Raw genomic sequence first — 13,287 nt, 5'->3', positions numbered from 1 at the left:
GTTCTGTTATACTCACAGACACCATTCAAACAGTTTTAGAAACTTTAGGGTGTTTTCTATCCAAAGCCAATAATTATATGCATATTCTCGTTAGTGGGCAGGAGTAGTAACCAGATTTAATCGGGTACGTTTTTTATCCAGCCGTGAAAATACTGCCCCCTAGCCATAACAGGTTATCTGTCAGAGAGATATCATTTTGTCTCTGTGGATGGTTTGTCCTCTGACAAATCAACTGTAAATTTCGGTGTTCCTCAAGTTTCCGTTTTAGGACCACTATTGTTTTCACTATATATTTTACCTCTTGGTGATGTCATTCGGAAACATAATGTTAACTTTCACTGCTATGCAGATGACACACAGCTGTACATTTCAATGAAACACAGTGAAGCCCCAAAATTGCCCTACCCGGAAGCCTGTGTTTCAGACATAAGGAAGTGGATGGCTGCAAATGTTCTACCTTTAAACTCGGACAAAACAGAGATGCTAGTTCTAGGTCCCAAGAAACAAAGAGATCTTCTGTTGAATCTGACAATTAATCTTGATGGTTGTACAGTCGTCTCAAATAAAACTGAAGGACCTCTGTGTCACGGTTGTCAAAAGGAGGAGCGGACCAAAGTGCAGCATGTGTGTCGTTCCAGATTTTATTTATACTGGGAAACTATGCAATACATAAATAAACTGAATGACAAAAAACAACAAACCGTGACGCAGAGGTGAAACATACCCAACTCAAAATTAATCTCCCACAAACCCAGGTGGGACAAACACCAACTTAAATATGACCTCCAATTAAGAGACAACGATGACCAGCTGCCTCTAATTGGAGATCATCCCAAACACAGCCCAACATAGAAATACAATACTAGAACAACCAACATAGAAATACAAAACTAGAACATAAGAACATAGAAAAACTAAACTAGAAAACCCCCTGTCATGCCCTGACCTACTCTACCATAGAAAATAACAGCTTACTATGGTCAGGACGTGACAGTATCCCCCCCCCCCCCCCCCAAAGGTGCAGACTCCGAATGCAACTAAACAACAACAAACAAAAAACAACAAAAAGGGAGGGTGACAAGTGTCTATGGCGGCTCTGGTGCAGTACACAGAACCTTATCATCCAGCGGATCCTCCAACAGAGGAGGCAGCTCTGGTTCGGGATGTAACCCCCGCTCCGCCCGCTGATCCCTCCGCTTCTGTGCCACCGGACCGTGGATCATCGGAGGAGGAACCGGACTGTAGATCATCGCTGGCGGCTCTGTGCTGCAGGCCGCCGCTGGAGGTTCTGGGCTGCAGGCCGCCGCTGAAGACTCGGGGCTGCAGGCCGTCTCAGGAGGTTCCGGGCTGCAGGCCGTCTCAAGAGGTTCCGGGCTGCAGGCCGTCTCAAGAGGTTCCGGGCTGCAGGCCATCTCAGGAGGTTCCAGGCTGCAGGCCGTCTCAGGAGGTTCCAGACTGGGAACTGTCGCCGGAAGCTCCGCACTGGGAACTGTCGCCGGAAGCTCCGGACTGGTAATGACCACTGGAGGCCTGATGCGTGGGGCTGGCACAGGTGGCGCCAGACTGGTAACACACACCTCAGGGCAAGTGCGAGGGCGTACCAGGCTGGATAGACTCACTGGAGGCCGGGTACGTGGGACAGGTACAGGATATACTGGGCCGTGGAGGATCACCGGAGGTCTCGAGCATATAGCTGGCACAACCCGTCCTGGCTGGATGCTTACTTTCGCCCGGCAAATGCGCGGAGCTGGCACAGGACAAATTGGGCTGTGAACACGCAGTGGCGTCACATTGCGCAGCGCATAACACGGTGCTTGCTTCGTCACTCGCTCCCCACTGTAAACACGGGGAGTTTGCTCAGGTCTCCACCCTGACTCTGCCAATCTCCCCGTGTGCCCCCCGCAATTTTTTTGGGGGGGGCTGCCTCTCGGGCTTCTGTCGTTGCCGTGACTCCCTCGCTGCCTCCACCTGCTTCCCGGGCAGGCTGTTGTATCTCTCCAACACCTGCTCCCAAGTCCAGTCTATCCTTTCCTCCAACTCCTCCAGCGGCCAGGATGCCATCTCCTCCCGGGCACGCTGCTTAATCCAGTCCTCCTGACCACGCTGCTTGGTCCTTTGGTGGTGGGAGATTCTGTCACGGTTGTCGTAGGAATGAGCGGACCAAAGTGCAGCGTGTGTGTTGTTCCACATTTTATTTATATTGGGAAACTATGCAATACATAAATAAACTGAATGACAAAAAACAACAAACCGTGACGCAGAGGTGAAACATACACAACTCAAAATTAATCTCCCACAAACCCAGGTGGGACAAACACCAACTTAAATATGACCTTCAATTAGAGACAACGATGACCAGCTGCCTCTAATTGGAGATTATCCCAAACACAGCCCAACATAGAAATACAATACTAGAACAACCCAACATAGAAATACAAAACTAGAACATAACAACATGACCTATTCTACCATAGAAAATAACAGCTTACTATGGTCAGGACGTGACACTCTGCGTTACTCTGGACCCTGATCTCTCTTTAGACGAACATATCAAGACTGTTTCAAGGACAGCTTTTTTCCCTCAATGTAACATTGCAAAAATCTGAAACTTTCTTTCCAAAAATGCTGCAAATTTTTTTTGCCATGCTTTTGTCACTTCTAGGTGAGTGTTTGACTCAGCTGAGTCTTTGTCCCAGGTGAGTGTTTGACCCAGGTGAGTGTTTGACCCAGGTGAGTGTTTGACCCAGGTGACTCTTTGTCCCAGGTGAGTGTTTGACCCAGGTGAGTGTTTGACTCAGGTGACTCTTTGTCCCAGGTGAGTGTTTGACCCAGGTGAGTGTTTGACCCAGGTGAGTGTTTGACCCAGGTGAGTGTTTGACCCAGGTGAGTGTTTGACCCAGGTGAGTGTTTGACCCAGGTGGGTCTTTGTCTCAGGTGGGTGTTTGTCCCAGGTGTGTCCATCCCTGTGGGGGGTGAAATGCTACTACAGATGTAGGATATTAATTTAATCCAGTCTCCTACAACAGGGAAATAATCCTCCAGCAGAAGGAAATGTGAATTATTAGACGGATGATTTGATCAAATGAAGATCCTAAATCTGGACATGGACAGCTGTATGTTAACCCACCCCTCCATAATGACTTCACCATAGAGATCCTATTATTCGATTCTATAGTTATACGTTATTATTCGTGTCGTTAACTAATATAATGTAGGCTATTGTAAAACTAACATAATGTAGCCTATTGTAGACCGAACATTATACATTATTATACGTGTCGTTAGCTGTTTCAGTGCTTCCCAAAGGGTCAACAACATTTAGGTTTTTGTCCTGATTCATCTAATCAAAAGGCTTGATGATGAGTTGATTAGCTGAATCAGGTGTGTTAGTGCAGTAACTAAAATGTGCATCCCTTTGGGTCCCCAGGACCAGGATTGGGAACCAGTGATGTAACTCTATGTGTTCTACTAATGACCAGCAGGTAAAGATGATACAGTATATAAGCCTGTTGTCTCTGCCCAGGTACTCACACTAGACCTGGGCTGTCAGGTTCAGCATATCACCTGAGGAGGTGGGTTCAACTTTACATTTACATGATAAACAGTAGCTTTAGTAGTTGATGGAGATGTTGACATTCTGGTATTTAGTTTGACGTCTGAAGTGAGTGGTTTAACTCTTTTTTTAGCAACTGGTATCGAATGCGGTAACATTGAATACATAAAAACAATTGAAATATAATATTAATTTATACATTTTTGTAAATTATTTGTAATGAACCTTTTTGATGAGCTTGACCATTCCTTTTTGCACTAACGATGCTTCAATTGTATTTTTGTCAACAGGTGAATTAATGTACAGTTTTGAATATATCTTTATTTGTAATAATGTATTCATGGTTATGTATTCCCACAGATTATCACCAGCCAGAGGGAGACTTTAACACCTCCAGTCAGGATGAGTTTCCTGACCTCTGACCCTAACCAGACAGACATCAACACCATCATCCGACCCCCTTACTTCTTCATCAGTGGTTTCATAGACATCCCCTACATGAAGTACTACTACTTCTTCCTCTGCTTTGTTTACATCATCTCTCTGGTAAGGCCGTAGCTCTGGTCCAAGGTGTTACTAACTAGCTCTGGTCCAGGGTGTTACTAACTAGCTCAGGTCCAGGGTGTTACTAACGAGTTATGGTCCGAGGTGTTACAACTAGCTCTGGTCCAGTGTGTTACTAACTAGCTCTGGTCCCGGGTGTTACTATCTAGCTCTGGTCCGAGGTGTTACTAACTAGCTCTGGTCCAGGGTGTTACTAACTAGCTCTGGTCCAGGGTGTTACTAACTAGCTCTGGTCCAGGGTGTTACTAACGAGTTATGGTCCGAGGTGTTACAACTAGCTCTGGTCCAGTGTGTTACTAACTAGCTCTGGTCCCGGGTGTTACTATCTAGCTCTGGTCCGAGGAGTTACTAACTAGCTCTGGTCCAGGGTGTTACTAACTAGCTCTGGTCCAGGGTGTTACTAACGAGTTATGGTCCGAGGTGTTACAACTAGCTCTGGTCCAGTGTGTTACTAACTAGCTCTGGTCCCGGGTGTTACTATCTAGCTCTGGTCCGAGGAGTTACTAACTAGCTCTGGTCCAGGGTGTTACTAACTAGCTCTGGTCCATGGGGCTTACTACCTAGCTCTGGTCCGGGGTGTTGCAAACTAGCTCTGGTCCAGGGTGTTACATGCGGTTAGCGTCAGCCAGTTGGTCCAGGTGATAAACTATAAAGTTGTTCACTTTCCTATAGAACACAAAACCTAATACTGAACTATGTGGTGACATAGAGCACCACCCATAGTCAATGGCCTGATGAATGTACCTGTATATCCATGTTGGGTCATTTCTGCTCTCTCTCTCTCTCTCTGTGTGTGTGTGTGTGTGTGTGTGTGTGTGTATGTGTGTGTGTGTGTGTGTGTGTGTATGTGCGTTGGGTCTAGGTGGCCAACACCTTCGTCATGACTGGTATCTACGTGGACCGCAGTCTCCACAGGTAATCTGCCCTCTTTAATCTCATTAACACAATACAGTGTAAAACTTCCTTTGTTGGACATTCTATCGTTTTGAAGTCCCAGTTCCCCTGGACTTCACAGACACGTGTGGGAGCCTGCCCTGCTCCCCGATCTCCGTTACATGACTTAAAATATATTTATGTTCTAACCTTACAGCCCCAAGTACATTGCTGTGTTCAACCTGGCCTTCACAGACGTGTGTGAAAGCACGGCCCTGGTTCCCAAGCTGCTGGACATGTTCCTGTTCAGCAGACAGCTCATCTCCTACGACCAGTGTCTCACTAGCCTCTTCTTCGTCTTCCTCTTCATCACCATGCAGTCCTTCAACCTCACCATCCTCTCCTATGACAGACTGGTGGCCATCTGCTGCCCGCTCAGGTCTCAGATAATACATCAAATGATTAACTAAATTAAAATAACATTCAGAAAGATTATGTTATTTGACCCTTCTGGGATGATTTTTTTTTTTTAATTGAATAATTTGATTTATTTGACAATTTATTCAAATGTATTTATTAAATGTATTATATAAAAAATTACGATTTAACATGGTTACACTGCAGCTAAAATCATATATAAGGATATAGTTACCTGGCAGGGGAGACACCTTGATCACAAAGGAGGTTTACCCAGGGTGAGGCTCGGCAAATGCACTCTGGTCGTGCTGACCCCTGCAAGTTCCCCAAAATGTGGGAATCCCGACTGAATAATTATAAAATAATAATAATCAACCATTGACGATAATAACAAGATAAAGTTGAACATATTTTTCCCCACAGAGATCCTATTAAATGACCAGAGGGGCTTGTGTCATCAACTCACACAGTTCCATTGTAATGTTCTTTCCAGGTACCACATGATGGTCACTCACAGGTCCATGCTCCAGCTGACGGGCGCCGCCTGGACGTTTGCTGTGTTGATGCTGTTGATCTCTGTGTGTCTCATCACCCGGCTCTCTTTCTGTAGGTTAGTATGTATTGTGTTGTAGTGCAACGACTCCACTACAAAAGCATAGCTTCTGTGAATTATAGCTTTATCTGTTAAATCACATAAAACTATTGGTTGCAGACGTAGTGTCCAATGACTTGCTGGTCCCCAAAAAAATCTATTCATGATAAAATATAATTCTCCTTACGTTGATGAATGCTCCCGCTGTTTTATTGTCGGACTTGATAAAGACGTTCTGGTCAACATCTGTTCTTTTCATGACGTAGACTGACCAGGTGAATCCAGGTTAAACCTATGATCCCTTATTGAAGTCATGTAAGGGCAGACGCCGGACAGGAGAAGCAGCTACGGGTCGTCGGACATTTATTTGGGAACAGACAAGGAAAGTCGCCCAGGTGGGACACCACCCAGCGTCCCACCTGGGCAAGCCGGCTGGGAGTCAACTTCCCATCAAACTGCAGGGGCGTAGGAGCCTGACTATCCAGCTGAGGCATGAACGCCTGTTAATCCTGCTGCAGCATGGAAGCCCGATGATCCGGCGGACACGTAACAGTCTGACGAGCCGGCTGGGCGAACAAGACCTGGTGATCCAGCTGAGGCCCGACGTGGGATGGGCTCCTTCCGTGCCAACCGGGGCAGGAAACCCGAGCAGACGAGCTGGCTAGGCACCCCGGTTCCATCGGCGGTGACCCAGGACCGATGTCACCACCAACCGGAATGCCAGTACTCCCCAATGCTTCGTGTGATGGCTTCAGGATTCTATAAAGACCCTCGTCAGACAGGAGAGGAGTCAGACATTTATTCGGGATCAGACAAGGAAACAAGACAAGGAAACAGCATCGGAACACGGGTAACACAACACGGACATGAGACAATTACTCCCGAAGCAGGGAACATAGCTTGGGAACAGACAGGTATAGGAAAGGCAATGACACAAGTAATTGTGTCCACGTGAGTCCAATGATCACTGATGCGCGTGACAGTGGGTAGGCAGGTGTGGTTACTGATGGGGGCTTGAGTGCGTAATGCTGGGGATCCTGGCGCCTTCGAGCGCCAGGGGTAGGCAGACCGGGAGCAGGCGTGACAGTACCCCACTCTCCTGGGGCGCCACCCAGCGTCCCACCTGGGCGAGCCGGCCGAGATATGGGCCCTGGGCAAGCCGGCTGGGGGTCAACTCCCCACGGACCGGCAGGGGCTTGGGAGCCTGGCAAGCCGGCTGAGGCTCGAAGTGGGATGGGCTCCTTCCGAGCCAACCGGGTCAAGGAAACTTCTCGAGCCAGCTAGGGAGTGGAAGCCAGACGAGCTGGCTAGGCACCCCCAGTTCCATCGGCGGTGACCCAGGACCGCCGTCACCACCAACCGGAACGCCAGTACTCCCCGATGCTTCGTGTGATGGCTTCAGGATTCTATAAAGACCGACGTGGGACAGGAGAAGCAGGTACGGGTCGTCAGACATTTATTTGGGAACAGACAAGGAAACAAGACAGGAACAGCGTCAGAACACGGGTAACACGAACATGAGACAATTACACCCGAAGCAGGAAACAGAGCTTGGAAACAGACAGATATAAGGAAGGTAATGACACAAGTAATTGAGTCTACGTGAGACCAATAATCGCTGATGCGCGTGACGGGGGAAGGCTGGTGTGGGTACTGATGGGGGCTTGAGTGCGTAATGCTGGGGATCCTGGCGCCCTCGAGCTCCAGGGGGAGGCAGAGCGGGCGTGACAAGTCACTTGTTAAATCCACTTAAATCATTGTAGATGAATGGGAGGAGACATGTTAATTTAAATAATGTTTTTTAAGCCTTGAGACATGCAAGAAATGGATTGTGTATGTCTGCCATTCAGTGGGGGAATGGGCAAGACAAAAGATTTAAGTGCCTTTGAACAGGGTATGGTAGTAGGTGCCAGGCGCACCGGTTTGTGTCAAGAACTGCAACGCTGCTGTGTTTTTCACGCTCAACAGTTTCCCGTTTGTATCAAGAATGGTCCACCACCCAAAGGACATTGAGCCAACTTGACACAACTGTGGATAGCATTGGAGTCAACATGGGCCAGTATCCCTGTGGAACGCTTTTGACACCTTGTAGAGTCCATGCCCCCAACAAATTGAGGCTGTTCTGAAGGCAAAAGGGGGTTTAACTCAATATTAGGAAGGTGTCGCTAATGTTTTGTACATTCAGTGCATACCACTTAACCTCTATGGGCTAGGTGGGACGCACCTACTCAACAGCCAGTGTAATCCCGTGGCGCGATATTCATATACCTCAAAAATGCAAAAACTTCAATTTTTCAAACATATGACTATTTTACACCATTTTAAAGACAAGACTCTCGTTAATCTAACCACACTGTCCGATTTCAAAAAGGCTTTACAACGAAAGCAAAACATTAGATTATGTCAGCAGAGTACCCAGGCAGAAATAATCAGACACCCATTTTTCAAGCTAGCCTCTCTGGGCTAGGCGGGACGAATTCGTCCCACCTACGTAACAGCCACTTTAAGCCTGTGGCGCGATTTTCAAAACCTTCAAAATCCTATTACTTCAATTTCTCAAACATATGACTATTTTACAGCTATTTAAAGACAAGACTCTCGTTAATCTAACCACACTGTCCGATTTCAAAAAGGCTTTACAACGAAAGCAAAACATTAGATTATGTCAGCAGAGTACCAAGCCAGAAATAATCAGACACCCATTTTTCAAGCTAGCATATAATGTCACATAAACCCAGAAGACAGCTAAATGCAGCACTAACCTTTTACAAACTTCATCAGATGACACACCTAGGACATCATGTTACACACAGCATGCATTCTTTTGTTCAATAAAGGTCATATTTATATATAAAAACAGCATTTGACATTGACTAACCATTTTCCCCTCAAATGCGTCCCAGGAAACAGTGCATACATCCTTTTATTACTATTCGAAACCAATTTTTTTAATTTATATTGTCAATCTAACATTTATAGATGAATATCTCTTGAGAACACCTGTCATACCAGATTTTAAATTAACTTTACTGGGTAATCACACTTTGCGATAAAAGGAGATGCGATACTCAGAAAATGAGCCTGGAAAACTAGCGCCGCGCCATCTTGGAACAATCGCAAGTCACATCTGATCTTGTATAATATTGTCAATAATCGCCTACCTTTAGTTGTCTTCATCAGAAAGCACTTCCAGGAATCCCAGGTCCACAACAGATGTATTTTCGGTCGAAAAAGTCCATAATTCATGTTCCATTAGCCTGCTGTTGGTAGCGTGTCCTAGGGCTATCTCCAAATCATCCGACGTGCGCGGGACAGTAGTTTCAGAAAATGTACTTTTTACTTCCTCTAGGTTCGTTCAAACATGTCAAACGTTGTAAAACATTAATCTTCAGGGCCTGTAACACCAAGAGAGCCAATAAGATTCGACGGGGACGATTGCAGAGTGTTTTGAAACATTTCCAAAGGTGGGGGTAGACTGGGCCGCCGACGTCATAATGGTGATGGCCCATCCCCTGTGACCAATTTCCAATGCGTCTCATTCACTGAGTTTCGACTGTATAAGGCTCAAACCACTGTGAAAAGACTGGGGACATCTAGTGGAAGCAATAGGAAGTGCTCAGTGAACCATTGCTCACGGTGTGATTAATAGGCAAAGTGATGAAGTCGAGTCCACAATTCAGAACTCCACTTCCTGTTTCAATCGGTCTCGGGGTTTTGACTGCCATATGAATTCTGTTATACTCACAGACACCATTCAAACAGTTTTAGAAACTTTAGGGTGTTTTCTATCCATATATAATAAGTATATGCATGTCCTAGCTTCTGAGTTTGATTAGTAGGCCGTTGAAAATGGGAACGAATTTTTTTCAAAATGCGCTGTGGCGCCCCCTATCCTAGGGTATCGTTAAGAGGTTAGCATATAATGTCACATAAACCCAAACCACAGCTAAATGCAGCACTAACCTTTGATGATCTTCATCAGATGACAACCCTAGGACATTATGTTATACAATACATGCATGTTTTGTTCAATCAAGTTCATATTTATATCAAAAACCAGCTTTTTACATTAGCATGTGACTAGCATGTGACTAGCATTCCCACCGAACACTGCCGGTGAATTTACTAAATTACTCACGATAAACGTTCACAAAAAACATAACAATTATTTTAAGAATTATAGATACAGAACTCCTCTATGCACTCGCTATGTCCGATTTTAAAATAGCTTTTCGGTGAAAGCACATTTTGCAATATTCTCAGTAGATAGCCCGGCATCACAGGGCTAGCTATTTAGACACCCAGCAAGTTTAGCATTCACCAAAGTCAGATTTACTATAACAAAAATGTTATTACCTTTGCTGTCTTCGTCAGAATGCACTCCCAGGACTTCTACTTCAATAACAAATGTTGGTTTGGTCCCAAATAATCCATTGTTATATCCAAATAGCGGCGTTTTGTTCGTGCGTTCAAGACACTATCCGAAAGGGTAAATAAGGGTGACGAGCATGGCGCATTTCGTGACAAAAAAATTCGAAATATTCCATTACCGTACTTCGAAGCATGTCAACCGCTGTTTAAAATCAATTTTTATGCCATTTTTCTCGTAAAAAAGCGATAATATTCCGACCGGGATATCGTTTTTTTTTACAAGAGAGTGAAAGTAAAAGCATGCTATCCCCTCATGCACGAGCCTCAGTCTAATGGCCCTCTGATAGAGCACTTGCCAAACACGCTAATGTGTTTCAGCCTGGGGATGGAATTACATCGTTCAGCTTTTTCCCGCCTTCTGAGAGCCCATGGGAGCCGTAGGAAGTGTCACGTCATGCCAGAGATCCCATGCATTTGTTAGAGATGATCAAGGAGGGCAAGAAATGGTCAGACAGGACACTTCCTGTAAGGAATCTTCTCAGGTTTTGGCCTGCCAAATGAGTTCTGTTATACTCACAGACACCAGTCAAACAGTTTTAGAAACTTTAGGGTGTTTTCTATCCAAAGCCAATAATTATATGCATATTCTAGTTACTGGGCAGGAGTAGTAACCAGATTAAATCGGGTACGTTTTTTATCCGGCCGTGCAAATACTGCCCCCTAGCCCCAACAGGTTAACTTATTCCACATATTGATGTGTTACTGCCTGAATTCAAAATTGATTCATTTAATTTCTCACCCATCTATACAATCAGGGATTAAAATCGAAATTATTTTCCAATCGTTTCATTCTGAACAGAACAACTATTTTTGTTCCAACCAGCAAAATACATTTCTAAACCTGTTCGAACCCCCCAAAAGTTCTGGTATTGTTCCTTTCCATTCCTTTTTTAACCTGTGAAATCAACAGTTTTTTTTTAACATTTAGCTCATTAAATGTGACCCAGCACCTCGATTCTGTCTTATGGAGCAACAATTAGAAATGGCTAAGAACTAGAAAATGGTATATCATACAGTTGTGGAACAATGGGAAAGTAATACTGCTTTGAAAGTTGATAAACTTGTAACCTGACTTTTGAGAAAATGGCCCGTGACTGTTTTGGTACACATACAGGAGAGCTCTTCTTTGTTCAGCATCAACACCTTGTAGAGATAAATCAAATCAAACTTTATTGAAAGTTAAAATCTCAAAACACTTTACAGTAAACTAATAAAATAAAGGAGATAAAAAATATATATATTATGTGGTTGTTGTCATCTGTCAGGTTGTCTGTAAAAGTTGATTGTTTAATGTTGTCTTTACCTCAGTTCATCTTGAATGTCAGAGAAATTCCAGTGGGTAAGGAGGTGAACCTGCTAAAGACACATTTCTGTTGTTCGCTCTAATATCTGGGTAATAAAATGTTGTATAATTTATTGTATTGTAGGTCTCTGGTGATCAACAGCTACTTCTGTGACCACGGTCCCCTGTTCCGTCTGGCGGCCCCCTGTTCTGATGTGGTCCCTAACATAGTGATGAGCGAAATCAACACCTGTATAGTTCTCTATCTCCCAATGATCTTCATCATATCATCCTACATCTGTATAACACACGCCCTGTTTACCATCACACTGCCCCAGGACAGGTGAGAAGTAATACTGACTGGAATAAGTAAGTCAAGTCAAGTCAGTAAGTAGACTTGTCCAAGCCAGAACGGCCCATATGCTGATTGGTGTGAGGCCTCAGAAATATGTTTTTAGAGTGATGGACTTGTTACAAGAATGATACATGCTGGGAAATATTGAGAATGCAATTAAACTGTATAGATAATCACATACTATATTGGCACACATTCTCTCTCTCCCTCTACCTCTCTCTCTCACTCCCTCTCTTCGACCACCTCCTTCTCTCTCTCTCTCTCTTTCTCTCTCTCTCTGTCTCTCTCTCTCTCTCTCTCTCTCTCTCTCTCTCTCTGTCTCTCTGTCTCTCTGTCTCTCAGACTCAGAGCCATAAAGACATGTACCTCACACCTAATACTGGTGTCCATATTCTACCTGCCTGTTATTTTAACATACGTCCTCCACCCCATCATACCAACCAACGCCCGGATCATCAACCTCTCCCTGACCTCGGTACTGCCACCAATGCTCAACCCCATCATATACGTTCTGAAGACGGAGGAGTTTAAGGTATCGGTTAAGAAGCTGCTCAGAAGAGGGGCCCAAAGTGCTGTGACGCAGGTCAAACCAACATGAAGTACCTGGATTATTTCTCTTAAAATTAATATATTTACAGTGCCTTCAGAAAATATTCATACCTAAACAGCCATTTTCAAGTCTTGCCATAGATTTTCAAGCCGATTTAAGTCAAAACTGTAACTAAGCCATTCAGGAACATTCAATGTCATCTTGGTAAGCAACGCCAGTGTATATTTGATCTTATGCTTTAGGGTTTTGTCCTATTGAAAGGTGAATTTGTCTCCCAGTGTCTTTTGGAAATCAGACTGAATCAGGATTTCCTTTAGGATTTAGCTTGTGCTTTACTTTCTTTTTATCCAAAAAAAATTCTCTAGTCCTTGCCGATGACAAGTTTTTATTTTTTCAGTTTTACTTTAGTGCCTTATTGCAAACAGGATGCTGTCTTGGAATATCTTTAGTCTGCACAGGTTTCCTTCTTTTCACGCTGTCATTTAGGTTAGTTAGTATTGTGGAGTAACTACAAAGGTGTTGATCCATCCTCCGTTTTCTTCTATCACTGCCATTAAACTCTGTAACTGTTTTAAAGTCACCATTGGTCTCATGGTGAAATCCCTGAGCGGTTTCCTTCCTCTACGGCAACTGAGTTAGGAAGGACGTCTCTATCTTTGTAATGACTGGG

At 44.5% G+C, this 13,287-nt stretch overlaps 1 protein-coding gene and 1 pseudogene across 1 annotated transcript; both read left to right on the top strand.

The window, feature by feature from the left end:
• The first annotated feature begins 3,929 nt into the window (after positions 1 to 3,929).
• LOC145878565 (olfactory receptor 8B8-like) lies at positions 3,930 to 12,889 on the top strand. Its single transcript, XM_082973906.1, has 6 exons — positions 3,930 to 4,099; positions 4,980 to 5,032; positions 5,208 to 5,429; positions 5,901 to 6,017; positions 11,858 to 12,055; positions 12,410 to 12,889. The coding sequence occupies exons 1-6, from the start codon at positions 3,956 to 3,958 to the stop codon at positions 12,663 to 12,665; spliced, it is 990 nt and encodes a 329-aa protein (XP_082830032.1). The 5' UTR covers positions 3,930 to 3,955; the 3' UTR covers positions 12,666 to 12,889.
• On the top strand, positions 5,635 to 5,765 carry LOC123742621 (uncharacterized; annotated as a pseudogene).
• Positions 12,890 to 13,287: the final 398 nt, after the last annotated feature.

This window comes from Salmo salar, chromosome 04 (genome assembly GCF_965601325.2).
Source record: "Salmo salar chromosome 04, fSalSal1, whole genome shotgun sequence".
Lineage (NCBI taxonomy): Eukaryota > Metazoa > Chordata > Actinopteri > Salmoniformes > Salmonidae > Salmo > Salmo salar.
This window is presented reverse-complemented; position numbering and strand designations above follow the sequence as displayed.